A 21,365-nucleotide genomic window follows, 5' to 3' on the forward strand; every position below is an offset into this window, starting at 1 on the left:
AACAGATAGTCTAAATTGAGATTAGATTACCTAACAGATAGTCTAAATTGTGATTCGATTATCTAACAGATAATCTAAATTAAGATAATCTAATTTAGATTTAAAGACGTTCATGAAACAATCATTTCCTAAAAGTAAGATTTTATAAGACAGTTATAAAAACACTGGCAAACTGTAAAGCACTATACAAACGTTAGGTGTTCACTCCTACTCCTGGCTTCTTACTGTTAACATCAGCACTAATGAAATAAAAGCATCGCTCATACACCAATTCTTATTCCAGATTTTTAAAAAAATCTAAAAAGCAGTATAAAAGTTTGTATGAATGTGAAAAGTCAACTTGACTTTTTGACGCAATTTGACTAGTACACACTGAGTAAAAGGGGAGGCATGCTCTCCATAGACAAACTAAACTGATCATTTCCAAAATTCCAACAAACCGTAAGAAAACAATAATTACCCCCGTGGGATCGTCATGATTGCCATGAATACTAAACACTGGAATTGAAATGTTGAGGTTGCCATCTTGATAGTTCACCCATGGAAACCTTAAAAAAAAAAAAAAAGTTATTTAAAATTTCTACAAGGGACAAAAGCTGTTTTCCCTAAGATTCTCCTCCAAAATATTAATGCAATCATAGGTAAACTGCATAATCTACATTGGCATATGATCACTAGCTTAGAGCTTTAAAAAATAAAATCGTAGGTGACAATTCATTTCAATTAGTTTGAAAATATCTCAAAGTACTACATTTTAAAGAAACCCCAACTATAATAAACAGTGCTTGTGGTATGTATGAGTAGTACATCTAATTAATGAAAAGTAAATAGGCCTTCAAAATTTTAAAAACTTAGCTTATGGTTTTTATTCATAGTGGGGGGAGGGAAGAAAACCCATATACTTTAGAATCCCAAAGAGGTAAATTAAAACTCCGAGCTCTATCAATTATGACCTGTGCAAATTAAAGTTTCCTGTCAGCCCCTGCCCCCAGCCATCCAGCTCCCCTTCTCAGAGGCAAATAATGTCAGCAATTCCTAGTGCATTTTTCAAAAGGATCCTATACCTATACACACAAATAGATTTTCTTCCTCCTTACATAAATGATACAAAAATATAGATTTCTGCATTCTGCTTTTATTACTCAACGTATTTTAGAAATCATTCCACATCAGTACATGAAGACCTTTCTTCTGCTCTGTCAGTCACACAGTACTCCATTACATGGATTACCATGATGTGTTTGAGCAGTTCCCTACCAATGGACATTTAGATTCTGTGCAGTCTTGTTTTACAAACAATGCTACAGTGAGTAATCTTGTACAAAGTAATTTTGTATGGAGTGATCTTGTACAAAGTAATCTTGTTGCCCTTGTGAGTCGACCTGTAAAGGGATACCTGGAAGGGAACTGTTAAGTTAAAGAGTACATGCATTTGTAATTTTGATAGACACTGCCAATTTCCCACCATAACGATTTACACATAATGCAATGGCAATGCACAAGAGGGACAGTTTCCCCCTACCTCACTAACATAGTATATTATCCAGCTCTTAAATCTATGCTAGTAGATCTTAATGCTAGTAGCATGTTGGAATTATCTTGGGGATCTTTTAAGAAATGCCAATGCCCATGACATATTTAGAGAGACTCTAAGTCAGTTGGCCTGGAGACGGGGCATCAATATTTTTAAAGGTTCTTAGGTAACTGTACTGTGCACTCAGGATTGAGAGTCACAGACCTATGCCAACCTGATAGGAGAAAAATATTTCAGTATAGCTCTTTCTCTTATGAGTTAGATCAAACTTTTAAAAATACATTTAGGCCGGACTCGGTGGCTCACGCCTGTAATCCCAGCACTTTGGGAGGCCGAGGTGGGCAGATCACTTGAGGTCAGGAGTTCGAGATGAGCCTGGCCAACACGGTGAAACTCCGTCTCTATTAAAAACACAAAAATTAGCCAGGCATGGTGGCACACGCCTGTAGTCCTAGCTACTTGGCAGGCTGAGGCAGCACAAGTGCTTGAACCTGGGAGGTGGAGCTTGCAGTGAGCCGAGATCGCGCCACTGCACTCAAGCCTCGGCGACAAAGCAAGACTCTGTCTCAAAAAAAAAAAAAAAAAAGGTTAAATGTCATGTTATTTCCTTTTCTGTGAAGTATGTCCATCTTCCTTATTTCTTACTAACTCATGAATGTTATTGTCTTGAAAGAACTGCTTTTGGGGAATTCAGCCTTAATTTGCAATTGGTTGCAATTATTCCTCCTGATTGAACTCTGACTTCTGGCTTTGCTTCAGGCAGTTTTTGGCATACAGAAATTTATTTTTGCAAAGACAAATGTACGAATCTTTAAGGCTTCTGGATCTTACATCATACTTAGAAGGCTTTCCAACACCTAGATTTTTAAATTTACTGAATCCATTATTTCCCCTACATTATGAGCCAGTGACCTTCATCAAATACTAAATTCCTACATGTATTTGAGGCTATTTCTGGAGTTTCTATTCTCTTTCACTTACCTATCTACCAATTCATAAGCCATACCACATTTTCAATTATTGTAGCATTGTTATACTTCAAATCTAATTGGCTATTAACTCCTTAATAGTCTTCTTTTTCAGGATTTCCCTATCTTTGTCTATTTTCTACATGAACTGTAAACTGGAAGATTAAATTATCCAAAACGTAACACAAAGAGGTAAAGTTATGGGCAGTATTTTTTTTAACAGTATGATATATAAATGATATTCAGAAAGACAAGGGAAACAATATTTGAAAACATAATGAATAGGAATTTCCCCAAGTTGCTGAAAAACAGTAATACTACACTAAATATATGATAAAGCCCACACGGGACAAAGAGAATTAAATCCACAGCTAAGTAAGACTGCAACATGTTAAGAACAACAAGAAAATCTTAAGAGTTACCTGAGTATTGTCTTTATGCTAGTCACTACTCTAAGCATTTTTCTTATCATCTCAATCTTCTCAACTCTGTAAGATTGGCACATTTCTTACCCATGTCATGAATGACAGAACTAAGGTGGAGTGGTTAAGTGACTAACGTAGTTTTACAACTACTAAATGACAGAACCAGAATTTGAACTCAGACTGTTTTTTACGGGAACCCATGCTCTTAATCACTATGCTAAACTTTCTAGCAACTCAACTAACAGTAGACTCCTCAACAGCAACAACAAAAAAAGAGTTTACCACCCACCGACACTGCATGAAAAAACTACTGAAAACTGTACTTCAGAAAGAAGGAAACTAAATCTACACAAAAGAAATGAAATACAAGAAACAACAGTGAGCAAAGAAATAGGTAAACATGTATATAGGGTGGGGAAACAGTTTTCAAAACAGAATGCAGTTTAAAAATAAGATAAAAGAAAGAAAACACTAAAGTCAAAAAATGTCCCGGCTCGGTGCAGTGGCTCACGCCTATAATCCCAGCACTTTGGGAGGCCAAGGTGGGAGGATTACTTGAGGTCAGGAGTTCAAGACCAGTCTCACCAACCTGGTGAAACCCCCATCTCTACTAAAAACACATAAAAAAATTAGCTGGGCATGGTGGTGCACACTTGTAGTCCCAGCTACTCAGGAGGCTGAGGCAGGAGAACTGCTTGAACCTGGGAGATAGAGGTTGCAGTGAGCCAAGATCGTGCCTCTGCACTCCAGCTTGGGCGAGAGAGTGAGACTCCTTCTCAAAAAATAAAAAATAAAAAATGTCTCGAGTTTTAGATTTGAATAGAAGGAGAGCAGAGACACTGACCACAATTTTTACAAACAAGGACGAAGTATTATACAAATCTTTTAAAACTCAATTTTATATGCGGCCAAACTATCAATCAAGGGGAAAGTAAACATAAACATTTTCATGTAGACAAAATCTGAAAAAAAAATTTACCTCCCAATATAAAGTCACACTTTAAAAAATAAATAAGAAATAAATATGGGCTAGGCATGGTGGCTCACAACTGTAATCACAGCACTTTGAGAAGCTAAGGTAGGAGGACTGCTTGGGCCCAGGACCAGCTGGGCAACATAGTGAGACCCCATCTCTACCAAAAATAATTTCTTAAAAATTAGCTGGGTGTGGTGGCTGATATGGTTTGGCTCTGTGTCCCCACCCAAATCTCATCTTGTAGCTCCCATAATTACCACATGTTGTGGGAGGGGCCTCGTAGGAGATAACTGAATCATGGGGACGGGCCTTTCCTGTGCTGCTCTAGTGATAGTGAATAAGTCTAAAGAGATCTGATGGTTTTAAAAATGGGAGTTTCCCAGCACAACTTCTCTCTTTGCCTTGCACCATCCATATAAGACATGACTTGCTCCTCCTGCCTTCAGTCATGATTGTGAGGTCTCCCCAGCCATATGGAACTGTAAGTCCATTAAACCTCTTTCTTTTGTGAATTGCCCAGTCTCGATTATGTCTTTATCAGCAGCATGAAAACGGACTAATACAGTGGCACATGCCTGTAGTCCCAGCTACTTGGGAGACTGAGGCAGGAAGATAGCTTGAACCCAGGAGGTTGAGGCTGCAGTGAGCTATGATCATGCCACTGCACTACAGCCTGGGCAAGAGAGCCAGACCCTGTCTCAAAAGCAAAATTTAAATAAATAAATAAATAAACATGAGTATGTCTATTCTCATGGGTTAGTATGTACACATATTTTTCTTAGCTCTGTCCACTGAGAGCCTAGAAGCAACAATACAATAGTAATGTGCACATCTAACATCCAGATCTTGGTTTCCAAATACCATTCTCCAAAAGGAACCAGGGCTCCTTGAAGAAATGGTTGAGTTTGAAGCTAAGAAAAAGTACAAAATCAGCCTGGAACATCTTACAGTGAAAAAAATCAGAAGAAAGGGTGGGATATGGGGGTATATCAAAAGGATACAGCAGCCAATCTCAAAAAGAGCCCAATGGCTAAAGCTGGAACAATTTAAGCCACAAGTAAATTATGATAGTATTAAATTATAACCCAAAGGAAAAAAATGTATCTACTGATACAGACAACTGAATAAACTGACACAGACAACTGAATAAACTGATATAGAAAATTGAATAAACAAATGTGGGACAAGGGGCAAATCTTCCTTACAAAAGAATCCCAATTAATATATGTAGAAAGAATATAGGAAATAGAAAATCACAATTAGAATATCACAGTTATAACTGTTGTAGATAAGATCCACTGATGAATCTAAAATTAATGAACAAATTTAAGGCGGAATACAAAAGTCGCACAGCCTCAAATATCTCCCCTAAAATATTTATTAATTACTTTGGTGGTTTTATGTCCATCAGAAGTGGAAACTTAACTCCCTTCCCTTTGAGAGTAAGATGGACTCAGACACTCAATTCTAACCAACAGCACATGGAAAGGCAAAAATAATGACTTTACACTGGAGAAACCTGGCAGAGACCGGCTTAACTAAGTGATCAAGGTTAAAATCACCAGTGATAAATCAGGTTGATGTCATGCACCTCCTGATGTGATGTGACTGAAAGGGTCACTTCTTGAATATTCTGCCCCGAAACCTATAATCCCAATCTAATCATAGAAAGCAAGAGAAAAACCCAAATTGAGGGACATTCTACAAAATACCTGACCTCTTTATAAGTATCAGGGTCACGAAAGACAACAGAAAATCTGACACGGGCTGAAGAAACTAAGGAAACTTTTCTACTAAACGCAATGTGAGATCCTGTACAATGTTTAAGACATGATGGGCCGGAAGCGCTGGCTCATGTCTGTAATCCCAGCACTTTGGGAGACCGAGGCAGGTGGATTATCTGAGGTCTGGAGTTCAAGACCAGCCTGGCCAACATTACAAAACTCCGTCTCTACTAAAAACACAAAAACTTGCCAGGTGTGGTGATGGGTGCCTGTAATCCCAGCTACTCAGGAGGCTGAGGCAGGGAGAATTGCCTGAACCCAGGAGGCGGAGGTTGCACTGAGCCAAGATCACGCCACTGCACTCCAGCCTGGACAACAGAGCGAGACCCCATCTCAAAAAAAAAAAAAAAAAAAAGAAAAAACACATGATATTTTTATAATACAGGGACTGACGAATATCATAAATGGTCCCAAAGGCACAAATGGAAAAAAAGAAAAAACAATAGATTTAACTACATAAAAATTAAATATTTCTGTCAACAAGAGTCCATAAACAAAGTCAAAAGACAAGCCACAAGCCACTAATTGGGAAAAAATATATGTATCACAAAGGTTTACTAACTAGAATATATAAGTAACTTCTGCAATTCAGGTAGAAAAACAAACAAAAAATCTCAGTTTTCAAAACAGGCAGAGGATATGAACAGGAGAAGATACCAAAATGTACAATAACCTGAGAAGATATTCAGTCCCAACATTTTTTTTTTTTTTTTTTGAGATGGAATCTTGTTCTATCACCTAGGCTGGAGTGCAGTGGCACAATCTTGGCTCACTGCAACCTCTGCTTCTGGGACTCAAGTAATCCTCCCACCTCAGCTTCCTGAGTAGCTGGGTCAGTCCCACTATTAATTGGGAAAATACAAATTAATATGACGATGTACAAAAAATTCAAAGAATGATATTTACTAAGAAAATAGCTTATGTGGAAAGCAAAATGGTTAACTGTGTGTTTGTGCGTTTTATACAGAAAATACCATACACAAGTAATCATTCACTCAAGTAAATAAATATACTTACTTACTAAAACCAAAGTTGACTGACTGATCACTGAGAATTTCAAACTGGACAGGCCTATCACCCATACAATATTTTCTTAATAACTCGAGGCAGGTATGTAACGTTTTCCTTGAGGGCTTATTTTCATGAAAAAGATCACCGCCTAACAAAATAAAATCCACCTGATCAACAGAAAAAGGTGTTAAAATTAGTATGTTTTACAGGTAACATTTTTATAAACTGCAGATGAAAGAGATTAAAAAAACTCACAAAAGACACTATTATGTATGGCAATTTAAAAATTTACATTTTATTTATTCAAAGGGACTTTCAATCTGGTAATTAATCTGACTCTAATCTAGCTGACTAAGCTATCTTACAAAAAGCCATCTTCCAATTACACCAAGTCTCTGATTCAAGCTACACAAGGTGATCATGTTTTTTCTATTATTCGAATCAAACATAAACTTAGCACTTCAACAGAACGTATGGAAGAGATACCAAATTCAATCCAAATCATTCATTTAATTCAGTCAGCATTTATTTAGAATTCCTACAGGTTCTAGAAGCTAAAAAAAAGCAATCTACAAAACAGATTATATCCCTGCCCTCATTAAATACTGACTCTATGCAAGACCCCCTGCTGAGTCCTGAGGATACAATGATGAATAAAATATCATCCCTATCCTAAATATGTTCAAACTCTAATGGAAGAGGCAAACTGTTATACATCCAAACACAAGTCAAACTCTGGGGTGTACTAGAATGGACACGTAAGCAACCAGCAGCGGCGATGACACCACGACGAGTATGAACTCAAGGCAGGACAATTCGTCTATGGACACAAAGTCTAGACGGGATGAACTAACATGATGGCATGTTAGTTGCACTAGGAAAGATAAATGATTTTGAGGAAGACATTCTAGGAATAACTTCAGTGAAGGAGGGAAATCATACAGAAAAAGTCTTAACACAGGCTTTCAAGACATATACGATGCACCTAAAGAAACAAGTGCTTAATCATACAAAAGAACACAAGGTATAGATCACTGTGCGTATGGTAGTTAGGGTAACTTTAATAAAAATGTGAGATTTAAGCTAGGTCTTCCAGAATGAACACTATTTGAGTAAAAGGAAGAAAATGATCACAATCAAAGGCATGGAAGAAACAAAACAAAAACAACAAACCAAATGAAAAATATAATGGGGCGAAAAGAAGTTGTTGCTTAATGGGTATCATTTTTGCCAGATGAGAATAATTCTGGAGATTGGTTGCACAGCAATATGAATGTATTTAACACTACTGTACTGTACACTTGAAAATGGTTAACAAGGGAAATTTTATGTTATGTATTTAATATATTTTGCCATCATTCAAACATTAAAAAAAATTTTTTTAAACTGGCTGGCGGTGACTCTAGGAAATATTGAAAAGAACATGACTCACTTCTGTGGTATTCTTGCCAAAAGTGCAGAATCTGAACCTAATCATGAGGAAATACCACATATAGTCAATATGAGGAAGATTCTATAAAATTACTGGCCTGTGTACTCTTCAAAATATCAGGGTCATGAAAAACAAAGGCAAGGCAGATTCAGGAAAATGTACCAGATTAAAGGAGATAAAGAGACATGGCAACTAAATGCAATATGTAAACCTGGACTGGGTCCTGGATGCCACCAACCAGCCTCCAAAGAGCTATAACAGACATTACAGGAAGAATTGGCAACATCTTAACATTATATAATAGCACTGAATCAATACTACTTTCCTGGTTTTCTATGATTATACATGCAGTTTACTCTCAAATGGTTGAGGGAAAAAAATCGTGTGTTTGTAAAGAGAGGATAAAGCAAATGTGACAAAATGTTAGAAAACTTGGGTGACAGGTAAGGAATTCTATGCACCATTCTTGCCAACTTTTCTGTGAGACTGACATTGTTTCAAAATAAAAAGTTTTTTTAAAAAAAGACTCCAAGAATCTAGGGAACAGAACTAAGACTGGTTAGTGGGCATGGGCCAACATAATAAGGGACTTAAAAGTCAGGAAGAATTTAGACTTCAATAATAAGAAATACTAAATACAAATCAAGAAAACAAGTAAACATCATACGCATCTAGAAGTCCCTAGGGGTTATGGGGGCTGGAACAGTTAAGATTAAGGAATGCAGGGAAGGGAAACAGTGGAAACAGAGGTGAAGGAAAGGGCAAAGTAGAAGTAAGTAGCTTACTCTCAGGAGAAGATTCTGTTTTGAGGCTTAAGAGTTAAAAAAGAAAGAGCACACGCAGGATTCTCCGGCAGGAAACAGACCTTTGGCCACAAGTTTTTGTGCCTTCAGGGAAGGAAAAATTCACCTTACATTCTATTATTGAAAAGTCAAAAAAGGACAGATGCTGGTGAAATTACGGAGAAAAAGGAATACTTACACAATGTTGGTGGGGGTGTAAACTGGTTCAACCATTGTGGAAAGCAGTGTGACAATTCCTCAAAGAGCTAAAAATGGAACTACCATTCCGTCCAGCAATTCCATTACTCAGTATATACCCAAAGGAATATAAATCCTTCTACCATAAAGACACAGCACACATATGTTCACTGCAGTACTATTCACAATAGCAAAGACATGGAATCAACCTAAATGCTCATCAATGGTAGACGGGATAAAGAAAATGTGGTACATATAAACCATGGAATACTACGCAGCCATGAAAAAGAACAAGGTCATGCCCTTTGCAGGGACATGGATAGGGCTGGAGGCCATCATCCTTAGCAAACTAATGGAGGAACAGAAAATCAAATACCACTTCTCCCTTATAAGTGGAAGCTAAATGATAAGAACACATGGACACAAAGAGGGGAACAACAGACACTAGGAACTACCAGAGGGCAGATGACAGGAGGAGGGAGAGGATGAGGAAAAATAATAAAGGGGTAGTAGGATTAATACCTGGGTGCCAAAATAATCTACACAACAAACCCCTGTCATATGAGTTTACCTATATAACAAACCTGTACATGTACCCCTGAACCTAAAATGAAAGAATCCAGCCATTGCCTCACTTAATTAAGAAACTTAAAATATGTATACCCACTGCTTTCTTGATTCTTTCTAAGCACTAAGATATAGCATGAACAAACAAAAGATTTTCACTTTCTTGGAGTTTTCCTTCTAGTGAAGATGACAGATAATAAATAAGTAAGTAATTCAATAAATTATTTCAGATAGTGGTATTAAAAATATGCTATGAAAAAAATAAAGCAGAGAAATGTGATAAAAGAGTGCTTGAAAGTATCAGGGAAGATGTCTCCAAAAATGTAAGACTTGAACTCTCAGAAGTAGGTCCTGCCAAGATCAATGTGCTCCAAGCAGAAAGAACTAGATATGTAAGGGCCTCAGAGTAGAACGTGCCAGTGTGGATGTAGCACTGTAAATCAGGCAGAGAGTAGTAGGAGATGAAGTTTCATGGCAGGGGCCAAGATCGAGTTGAACCTTGTAGTTTGAATTTTATACTAGATTCAGTGGAATGACACTTGGAAAATTTTAGGCAACAGAGTGCCATGATCTGATTTATTACTTTAAAAGTTCACTTTGGCTGCTATGCTGAGTAGATGTATGCTGAGTAGATGCAGCAGAAAAGAATGGAAGCAGAAAGATGGAAGGGGACCTCCTGCAGGCCATGTGAAACGTGATCAAGCTTTGGACTAAGTTTATTAGTGTGAAGAGAGTAGTAGAGAGGCACCATATATATTTGGGAGGAAGAAATAAGGACCTAGCAGATAAACTGAAGAGAACTCTGCAGAAAAGTCAAGATTGGAGGTGTTAATTTGCAAGTCAACTTTTTGTTTATTCTCCAACCCTCTCCTGGGCTGACGTGTTAACTGCCTGCTGAAATTTTTCCCTGATTGTCCCATTGCAGTCTCCAACTCTAAATTTGTCTAAATCAGAAATTGTCACCTTCCCACATAAAGAAGTACCTCTTCCTTATCTACCTATTTCTATTTTTGGTACAACTATTCACACAAACTCCACACATTTCAGAGTCACTGTCATCCCCTTTGCCCTTATCTCCACACCCTACAACTAACCAAAGTACACGAATCCTCTTTTTGCAGTATCTCTTGCATTCACTTCCTCTTTCCCATCCCTAAGGACAACACTTCAAAAAACTGGTCTCCAATTCATGGTATTATACTCTGCTGCCAGAAGACTTTCTATTGAACTGGGTACAAATTTCTCAATCTGATATTTGAAGTCCTCATTAATGCAGCTCAAACCTTTACTTTTAGTGTCTCAGCATGCTTGCTAACTATGACCTGCTGGTGAGCCAAATTGACTACAGGGCTCCTAACATACCTTATACTGTCTTACCTGTGTCTTCACTCCTGCTTCACATGGATGTACATTCTCTATGCTCCCCACTGGCCAAAACTCTACCCTTCCTCCAAAGCCCAAGTTAAACACAACCTTTTTCATTAAGCTCATCTTGCTATTTTTTTTTTTTTTTGAGATGGAGTCTTGCTCTGTTCCCTGGGCTGGTGTGCAGTGATGTGATCTCGGTTCACTGCAACCTCTGCCCCCAGGTTCACGTGATTCTCCTGCCTCAGCCTCCCAGGTAGCTGGCACTACAGGCGCCCGCCACCATGCCTGGCTAATTTTTTTTGTATTTTTAGTAGAGACGGGGTTTCACTGTGTTAGCCAAGATGGTCTCGATCTCCTGACCTTGTGATCCGCCCACCTCGGCCTCCCAAAGTGCTGGGATTACAGGCATGAGCCACCGCGCCCAGCCCTCATCTTGCTATAATCTAAATGTGATCTTTTCTGCCTCTAAACTCACAGGAAATGCTATTTAGAATTTCCTTAGGGCTCCTATCACATACAACGTTGCATCTGAGGATTGTGGATCTATGTCTTTCACACTAGTTTTCTTCTATGTCCTCTGAAAGCAGAAGTTTTGACAGTTACCTTCCATTTCAAATAGACACTGCCACAGGATCCTGCATTCAGTAAACACCCCAAAAAATTTGTAAAATTTAAAGACTGTCTACAAAAGTAGCTCTTACTTGAATTTAAGACACAAAGCACACAAAATCGACTTTGAGCTTTTAGTATATTGATATTCAAGCAGGCAAGGTAAGCACCTGAGCTTATAAAACAAATCTGTAATTTTAGAAGGAAAAATAACTTGTTGACTAAGGGAATACAGTAGAAAGTGCACAAATATAAACCACACTCACTTCATTTTCCTGGGCAAGTCTTAAAATTTCATTGAGTGTTACAAACGTATCGTTTCCTCTGACTGCATCTTTCTCCATAAATCCAAGATGAATATCTGTTGCAACTAAGATTTTAAATGTGTTTTCATCATCACTATATTAAAAAAGAAAAAACATTTAATATACTAATAATTCATTAAAAGGATATGCAAACAAATTGAGGCTTAAACTTATAAAATAAATAACAACAGTTATGGAGTAAAATCTTTTTTTTAGCCTTAGAGTTCATCTGAAAATCTGAAGTATTCAACATATATTAACATTAGTTTTCCTAACCACTAGTTCAATATAGAACAAATGTACATAAATCTTTACAAGGTTCTATAACTGCTTCAAAAATTTACAATCTTGTTAACCAGTTTTACAAACTCATGTAACCCAGGCCCGAAAGTTTGCTTGTTTTCCTCTTCTTAGAAAACCAAAGAGGTTTTGATACCTATATCTAAACTTGTTATTTATCTGACTTTGTACTCTTCCAAGAAAATCAAAGTTAATTTAAAAAGCCTTCCTCTAAATTTATAAGTCAATTTTATACTAATATGCTAATAACTTACATTCAGGCCCCTGAAGACACTTGCTTGACTCTACTCTCTATAGAGTTAGATTTCATTAAAAAAGTTGGCCAAGTAACAAAACAGAATTGTTTCAATTTGAATTTGGTAATATTCAAAGGTACTTTAATGTGAAGTAGCAATGTAATAGTTACTAATACTCTCTTACACTAAACTTAACTTTAATTGCATAAAATACTTTTATTTCTATGATCTCATCTCAACCCTCACAGATAAAGAGTCAGGCATTATTATCTCTGACAAATGAGAAGGCTAAACCCAGAGAAATTAACTGCTTTATCACGTAACTAGTGATAGAAACGGGACTAAAACCCATGATGAAAACTCAGGCTATTTTCAATAAACCACAATGAATTTTTAAAAAAATCTCTGCATATATCTCCAAAATTCAAATCTTTACAAACAAAAGATATTTCCAGAAACGATTCCTCTTCAAAAACTTCAAAAATGATATGCACACAGTTCTGACTGCTATATCAAAAAAGGTAGGTCAGAATACTTTTCAAATCACAATACTACACGCTTTGGTAGCAATTTATGAGGTATTTTCACATGAATTCTCTCATTTAAGCCTCAAAATTAATCTGAGAAAGGTATAATTATTCCAGTTATACAAATGGCAAAATTGAGGCAAGGCTCAGAGAATTGCTGACTTGCCCAAGATCACACAGCTAGTAGCGTCCAAGGACTTGAAACTAGGATAAAAGACTACAAGTTTAAAGTCTTTCCCACATAACTTTTTTTTTTTATGATCTCGGCTCACTGCAACCTCCGCCTCTTGGGTTCAGGTGATTCTCCTGCCTGGGTCTCCTGAGTAGCTGGGATTACAGGCATGCACCACCATGCCTGGTTAATTTTGTATTTTTAGTAGAGACAGGGTTTCATCATGTTGGTCAGGCTGGTCTCCAACTCCCGACCTCAGATGATCCCGCCAGCCTCAGCCTCCCAAAGTGCACATAACTTTTATAGTCCTTATATTTATTCCCATTTCATTCAAATTCATTTCCAGCTTATTTAATACTAGAGGAATTTACTCTAAAAATCTTAAACAGAACTGCATTGACTAGTAAGAATTTGTCAGGAAAATTGAATATTTATAACTTCAATAATTTAAGACAAAGCCTAAGAACATAAACTTAATACTGTATCAAATTACAGCAAATTACAGCAAGACTCCAATCTATCGTTGCATATTAGTTTCTAATTAAACAGATAAATATTAAAAACATTCCAAATATCCTTTTTGATGACTAGTATTTCTGTTCACAAGCAGGTTCTTTATTTACTGCTTATTAAATAAGTTTTCTTTTATTGTGATCACAGTTGAGGAGCTTTAGAAACCCAAAATAACAAGGGATTCCAGAAGTCCAGTGCTTACAGTGCATCTGCAGTACTCATTTTTAAGGTCAGTCAAGCTCCTCTGGGACCAGGTTCTTCTCCAAAGAACCCCTCGGTACTGTACTCAAATGTCAGAAAATGCACTCGATTCCAAATTCTAGAAATTCCAAAAACAAAATTACATTATAAAACACATTTTTTAAAAAGCCTGCACGTATTTAACCAACATGATTTACGCTGCACAAGGTACAGACGTCTTAAGCAGACTGGCAAATCCAGAAGTCTCATTTTCATCTAAACACCCACTAAATTTTTTTTAATGAACTAAGCATAGAAATAATACATCTCCAGTGCCATCTTAGTTTCACCAGGATGACTAAACTCTTATTTTCCTTTCCCGTGCTCTTATGGGAAATTAATGTATGCTAAACAAATGGGCAAAAAGGATCACATATGGTTGTGGTTCAACACACAAACAACTCTAGATGTGCAGATATTTTTAAGTTGCAGGCATAGGTTGCTCTGGAGAACGGAGGCAATCCTGTATTTCCTGCTCAAACACACGATTTTTTTTTAAAGGACCTGGCTAGTTTGGAAAAGGGAAGGGACCCGCGTTTAAAGCGAGTGTAAATAAACAAACACGTGGTCTGCGAAGGAACATCTTTAGGCACCAGCAGGATGACTGAAAACAGCCAGGTTTGGGGAAGAGTGGCTGCCACCGCGAGACAACCCCCATCACATCTGGAGCTCCAGATTCCGTCGGGATTCCAAGCCTCAACACGCCCTCACCGCCAGGCGCCTGGAAATCGGAACGCGGAGCCCGCCAGGACCCCTCCCCGGCCCACTCGGCCCGTTCTTCCCGAGGTTCCAGTTAACTCTGGGCTTCAGCCTGGGAACCTGCAGAAACTGGAGACGAATGCGATTCCGAAATTACCCCACTCCTGGACTCTTCAAAGCCCCACAATAGGGACCCAAGGCTGTCTTCTTTCCAGGAAGAAAGGGCAGGATCCGTGAGAAGAAAACAACACGGTCCGAACTTGCCTCTGAGAACCCACAGGGCCGTAAACCTGAATTCCGCGGGAGAGAACGGCGTCCGTTTCTCTCGCGACACTTCATGGGTAACGTAGACGCTTCAAGTCCAGTTCGGTTCTCATTGGCTACCGCACGCCGTGAAGGGGCGGGGAAAGTAGCGGCGAGGCCCCGCCCTCACGCAGGAGCCAATCTTGAGCTGCCGAGGAGACAAACCCGGAAGTGAGATGCAAGGCGGCGATTTTCCCTTCTGTCAGGTGGGTAGTTATTCCTTGTCCCGGACCGCGCTTTTTGGTGGACCCGCGCCATGTAACAACTCCTGAGCCCGTGCGGGTGGGTAGCCTGTGGACACAGGCCGAGCCCTGCAGGTCAGGCCGCGTCGTGGTCCCCAGGTAGGGCTGAAGCCGCTTCTCCGCTCTTGGCTATTTAGAAGGCCTCAGGCGGAGCTAGCGGGCCTGTGAGTTCCCGGCCGGTGGCAGAGTGCCAGAGCTGGATCCCCTCTCCCTCCCTCCCACTCACCAGACTCTCTACAGGTGTCACCCATAGGTCCTTGAGTTCAGCACATCTGCATTGCTTTGTGCTGATAACAGTAAGATGTATAGTGCAGCGAAAAATAATGTGGAACTTTTGAATTAGAACGTCTGCCCTTTCAGTTCCACTGAAGGGTCCTTGATCTAGGGCAAGTTGTTTTATCTATCTGAACCTCCTTCATCTGTAAGGTTTATACTCCCCCCCACCCCCATCACTGAGTTGTTTGTAAGGAGTTGACATAGTTCGGATCTCTCTCAAAATAGGATATGCCCATTAAGTTAGGAAACGTACCCTGATATTCATGGAATATCAGGAATATCATCATCAAGTAATCAGTTTTGTTTTTTAACTGTGAGTCAGGTAGATGCGCCTAGGTTTGGCTTTTTAAACTAAATATACTAGTAAAATTTTATATATAATTTGTTGTATCTAAATCTGTAAACTCAAAATTTATATAAAGGGAGTTTTTATTAAAAGGAAAAGCATGTTAAGGAAGATGATAAGATCTGTGGTATAAGGTTACTATATTTGATATAGTTACAAGTGAACTTTTATTTTTTAGCCTCTGTTAAGTGTTTAATGAATTGATGTATGTTCACTTTTGTGTTGCAAGGTTCAGGAATTAGTTTGAGAATCAAAGAAAAAGTAGAAGCTCCAGGAGAATTAATAAAACACAAAGCGATTCTGATTGGGTATCTCTGATTCCAAGGGTGACTGAAAAGCCGGATTGACCTTAGGAACACTTTAGTAAAATTCTTACATTTTACAGTAAAGTAACAGGTCCAGAAAAGTTACTGGACGTGAGTAATAGATTTAAACTTGAGTTTAGTGCTATGCCACTAGTAATAAAACTTAATACCACATTAAGATTGTATACTGTTAAACTTGTGAGGTTAGGTACCAGAAATCAGTATCTTGGGGGTATGCCTAACTCTGGAACTTCTCAGAATCCATTCCAGGCAAAATCAAGCAACAAGACTTTAATTAAATATAATGCTACACATACTTAATGCCTTCTATAGACAAGTAGGAGATAAATATAAGTTAAATGTGGTCCTTATCTTTAAACTTACAATCTTTTAAGGGGCAAAAACAAGAACAAAGTTAGTGGTGAAATACAATGTAGCACCAAAAAAAGTAGAAAGCAGAAAGTGATCTAAATGAGAGAATCAAGAAAGAATGAAAGAGATAATATCTGAGAAGAGCCTTGAAAGACTGATAAGATTTCGACAAATAGAGTTGGGAGGCTGGGAATTGGTATTTTTAAATTATCTATTGGTTATTCTCCTTTTCTGCAATTGATTAAGGTTTATATGCTGTGTAACTCTTTAAGCTGATATTGGTTTATAAATTAATATGGTGGCTTAGCAGAATAAACATCAGTTCCTTCAAGAAGCCTTCTTTAATCCCTTAGGACTAGGGGAATTATGAACTTCTGTATACTCATGGTTTCTAGATAAGGTCTTGTAGTAGTACTTATCATGTTGACTTTGCCAATCACATGATGTCTTTGCTAGTCACCTACACTAGAGTAAGCTTCCTGAGGTGAAGACATGGATCTTGCTCATTATTGAATCCCAGTACCCAGAAATTGACACATACCAGACATTCTATTCATATTAGTTGAATGAAGGAATGAATGACAGCCGAAATTCAGTTGAAAACAAGGACCCAACTAAGAACTATAGTTGCTTATCAATAAATAGGACTACTTTTTAAAGCAGTGAATTTTCCTAGGCCTGAAATTATCAAAGTAGAAATAGGATAATTAGTGTAGATGTTGTGATAAAGATATCTGCTCCAATGAGAGATTGGGACAGATGTCCTTTTGGGGGCTATTCCATCTTCAAGAATCCCTGATTCTTCCAACTAGTTTTTTTAGGAATTAGAAGTTTTTATTTCTGCTCTATATTATCTGTGTGTCTAGTTTATAAAAATCTTGAATGCACCTTCTTAATTGTATTAGTTATACTTCAAAACCTTCAAGGATTCATCACTCTTAGCATAATACCATCATACCTAAACCAGTAGATTAAAAATAATAGTTATATAATAATATAGTTGACTTAGAAGAAAACAACAAAAGTAAGAAGCATTAGACCACTAAAGATAATCTGTGATCTAATAGTGGTCTAATGCTTCTTACTTTTGTTGTTTTCTGTCAGCACCAGTATTTAGTGTATGTAAGGAATACCATGAGAAAAACAAGAGTTTAGACAGGGTTTAATTGTATATATTTGCGAGACTTATCTATACAGTTGATAAAGCCTGAATTATTGTTTTACTAATAACTTTTGTATTTGTGTTTTCAGGTCTTGATGAATAAAGCAGTCATAATTTATCTCTAGGAAGATTATACCCTGGCATTTGAAATGCTTTTTATTTAGAATAGTAGTAAAAATGGAAAAAGAAAAAGGAAATGATGATGGAATACCAGACCAAGAGAATTCCTTGGATTTTTCGGAACACTTTAACCAACTTGAATTGTTGGAAACACATGGACACCTTATTCCTACTGGTACTCAAAGTCTTTGGGTAGGCAATTCTGATGAAGATGAGGAGCAAGATGACAAAAATGAAGAGTGGTATCGATTGCAAGAAAAAAAAATGGAAAAAGACCCAAGCAAATTGCTTCTTTGGGCTGCTGAAAAAAATCGGGTAAAAAAAAAAAATTACAGAGGGAAGTGTGACAGTAAGAATAGCACTGGGTTCAAGCCATAAGGCCTGCCTTTACTATTATGGCCGTCATACCTATCTCTTGATTGTGAGGACCAAATGAGACAATGTACATGAAAGCACATATTAAGCTGCAAAATGTCATGCTAGGTATTATTTGGGGGTTTAAGGATAATTATAAAGATAGCAAGCAATCATCTATATTTTAAAATCATTTATATAAAGTCATTAGGATCATTTAGGAAAGAGGATGGAAACTAACATTTATTAAATACTAACTATACCAGGTACCTTATTACATTATTTAATCCTCATGTATCTCTATAAGTAATATTCTTCTCTTTTATAGAGTAAGAAATTGAAATTCAGAAATATTAATTTGCCCAGGATCATCCAAGTGGAATGAACATCAAAAGCCTATTCCTTCTGCTTGGCTACTTCCACCTAATTTTACTAAGTTTCCCCATGTCTGTTTTAGTAAACTAATAACTAAAAGGGTCTTGCATTTTAAATAGCTTTTCAACCCAAGAGCATGCCACATTTAACCAGAGGCCCATAGAACAAATTAAAAATTACAACCTAAAAGGATGTTTCTAAGTTTGTATTAAGAAGGACTTGAGCTCTTGAATCCCTAGAATTCCTTATTAATACTTTATTCTTTTGTTAAAAGTTTTATTTTTAAAAGTTTCATACAGTGTATATATTGGTGTGATAATCCAATAGAAAAATCAAGCAGTTTTCTTCACAGATAACATATAAAATATTAAATACAATTAAAGCCTATGATATTCATTGGACCAAAGCTTTTATGCAATGAACTTTAGTTGGACCAGGAGTAAGGGTATGGTTTGATATTCAGAGAATCTCATTCTTAGAAGCAACAAGGTATAGTTAACACTAACTTATTCTTTTTTTTTTTTTGGAGATGGAGTCTAGCTCTGTCGCCCAGGCTGGAGTGCAGTGGCACGATCTCGGCTCACTGCAAGCTCCGCCTCCCGGGTTTACGCCATTCTCCTGCCTCAGCCTCCCGAGTAGCTGGGACTACAGGCGCCCGCCATCTCGCCCGGCTAGTTTTTTGTATTTTTTAGTAGAGACGGGGTTTCACCGTGTAGCTCAGGATGGTCTCGATCTCCTGACCTCGTGATCCACCCGTCTCGGCCTCCCAAAGTGCTGGGATTACAGGCTTGAGCCACCGCGCCCAGCCAACTTATTCATTCTTAAATCAGTAGTCCTCTCCTCCCAAAAAAGAGATCTTAAATTATTTTCATTTTAAAGTCACCTACTAACAAGTAAGTTTTTATTCAACTTAATTAAATCTAACACCACAAGACAATTTTGTTTTAGTTATTGTTTTGGTTTGAGTTGAGTTGAAAGATTTCCTTTTTTCTTCTCAGCTAACTACAGTGCGGAGACTACTTTCTGAAAAGGCCACTCATGTGAACACTAGGGATGAAGATGAGTATACCCCTCTTCATCGCGCAGCCTACAGTGGACACTTAGATATTGTCCGGGAGCTCATTGCACAGGGGGCAGACGTTCATGCAGTGACTGTGGATGGCTGGACGCCCCTGCACAGTGCTTGTAAGTGGAATAATACCAGAGTGGCTTCTTTCTTACTGCAGCATGATGCAGATATCAATGCCCAAACAAAAGGCCTCTTGACCCCCTTGCATCTTGCTGCTGGAAACCGAGACAGCAAGGATACCCTAGAACTCCTCTTGATGAACCGTTATGTCAAACCAGGGCTGAAAAACAACCTGGAAGAAACTGCATTTGATATTGCCAGGAGGACGAGTATCTATCACTACCTCTTTGAAATTGTGGAAGGCTGTACAAATTCTTCACCTCAGTCTTAACAATTCTAGTAATTTTCTTAAGTTTCTAAGTACCAGTGCCTCCTTTGTGTGAGATGTAAAGTATTCCCATAATCAAAGTTGACGTCAAACATCTTACTACAAAAATTCAGTGATATTCATTATAACATTCTTCCAAGTGAATTGCCTGACTTTGATGTCAGAATGTATTTAAAAGTAATTTGCATATATCTTTAATGATTTCTGTGGAGTTTGTGATTTTTTATCAGAAATAATTTTAATGTGTGTATACTTAAAAACTTGACACGGGTTGTACAGAAACTGATATTTTTGGTGCTGATCCAAGAGAGATGTATTTTTAAATATCCCACATCCTGGATCTTTGTTGAGTACTTAGTATATTGACATATATTTTTATAAGGTGAGGTAACTCAGAACTTAATTTAAAAGTCTTACATATTCTGATACAATTTAGCTGTCTTCTCTACCTTACCATAGCCAGTTGCTTTCATTTTAAACTAGAGCAAGTAATGTATTAGTGACTTGCATCTTCATAAAACAGCAAAAAACCTAGATCTTTGTCTTTTAGAACACAGACCATTTTCAGGAAAGCAGTTAGCGAGGTGTTTAATTCATGAATATTGTATACTGCCTCCCCTACCACAATTTACACAATCCTGTGGATAGTCCTACCTCACCCTGGTCAACCTACATGATCCTTATGCTAATGGCAAATCACAATGACCTTGTAGACATGCACACAACTATACCTTTCTCCAAGAGATCATAATATATCTGCTATCCAACTGGTTTTACATGCCTAATCCTACTGATTGGGGCACTGCTCATATAGTCTCTCAAGTTCACAAGAAATGTTGATTTTCTAAGGTCCTCATTTTTACAAACTATACAAAGGCAAAGTGACAGGGGAAAAGGAATTAGTCTAAGAGTAAGGGGATGATTATTATATTGAGGCTAAAACCACAAAGTGGCTCAGGCTTAAAAAAAAAAAAACACTGTGGATAATGACAAAAAGCATAAGTAAAAATATTTGAGAAAAATAAAGTACAAGTTTTGAACAACACAAAAGGCATGAATTCATTTTTTACCTGTGTATGTCTTTCTTGGATCCAGAACATTATTCATCCAGCATGCACTTAGTTATTTAATATCTACTCTCTCAGTTTCTCCAGCAGCAATTTTGCATTGTGTACCTAGCCCCTCTGTGATTGTTCCCAAAGTTTTGTCTTCTCAACATGAGAACACTCTAGGGGAAGGGAACTAAACCAATTGCGCTTTACTTCATTTAAATTTTTTAAATGTCCACCAAGGCTTATCTCTTTCAAGCCATCCTATGTAACCCAGTCACCTTAGACTAAGTAATAATGTTATTTAATGAAATATTAAATATTTATTTTTGGTTAGAACTTATTAGATGATCTCAGA

At 37.6% G+C, this 21,365-nt stretch overlaps 2 protein-coding genes across 4 annotated transcripts in view; one reads left to right on the forward strand and one right to left on the reverse strand.

Moving 5' to 3' along the window:
• MRE11A (MRE11 meiotic recombination 11 homolog A (S. cerevisiae)) overlaps positions 1-14,932 on the reverse strand; it is an 85,937-nt gene extending 71,005 nt beyond the window's left edge. The window contains exons 1-5 of the mRNA XM_011926570.1: positions 14,804-14,932; positions 13,910-14,026; positions 11,921-12,053; positions 6,705-6,865; positions 461-548 (exon numbers count right to left, since the gene is read on the reverse strand). Coding sequence (XP_011781960.1) covers positions 461-548; positions 6,705-6,865; positions 11,921-12,053; positions 13,910-13,929 — 402 coding nt within the window. The 5' untranslated portion in view covers positions 13,930-14,026; positions 14,804-14,932. The remainder of the gene's footprint in view (positions 1-460; positions 549-6,704; positions 6,866-11,920; positions 12,054-13,909; positions 14,027-14,803) is intronic.
• ANKRD49 (ankyrin repeat domain 49) lies at positions 14,724-21,008 on the forward strand. 3 transcript variants are annotated; one of them, XM_011926569.1, is made up of 3 exons: positions 14,724-15,155; positions 17,742-17,964; positions 19,500-21,008. In XM_011926569.1, exons 2-3 carry the CDS (start codon positions 17,830-17,832, stop codon positions 19,959-19,961), a joined length of 597 nt encoding a protein of 198 aa, XP_011781959.1. In that variant the 5' UTR covers positions 14,724-15,155; positions 17,742-17,829; the 3' UTR covers positions 19,962-21,008. The 3 variants fall into 3 exon arrangements, 2 of the variants coding, with proteins under 2 accessions (XP_011781959.1, XP_011781957.1); XM_011926567.1 differs by having other exon boundaries at positions 17,742-18,087; positions 19,500-21,003; XR_001000104.1 differs by having other exon boundaries at positions 15,055-15,155; positions 17,742-18,255; positions 19,500-19,865.
• The last annotated feature ends 357 nt before the right edge of the window (positions 21,009-21,365 follow it).

Source organism: Colobus angolensis, unplaced genomic scaffold (genome assembly GCF_000951035.1).
Source record: "Colobus angolensis palliatus isolate OR3802 unplaced genomic scaffold, Cang.pa_1.0 Scaffold7, whole genome shotgun sequence".
Lineage (NCBI taxonomy): Eukaryota > Metazoa > Chordata > Mammalia > Primates > Cercopithecidae > Colobus > Colobus angolensis.

Excerpts from the sequence above, each read along its gene's own strand:
- ANKRD49 (XM_011926567.1), top strand. The coding sequence starts at position 17,830 with ATGGAAAAAGAAAAAGGAAATGATGATGGAATACCAGACCAAGAGAAT. Across the intron at positions 18,088-19,499 it reads GGGCTGCTGAAAAAAATCGG|CTAACTACAGTGCGGAGACT; the intron begins GTAAAAAAAAAA and ends TTTTCTTCTCAG.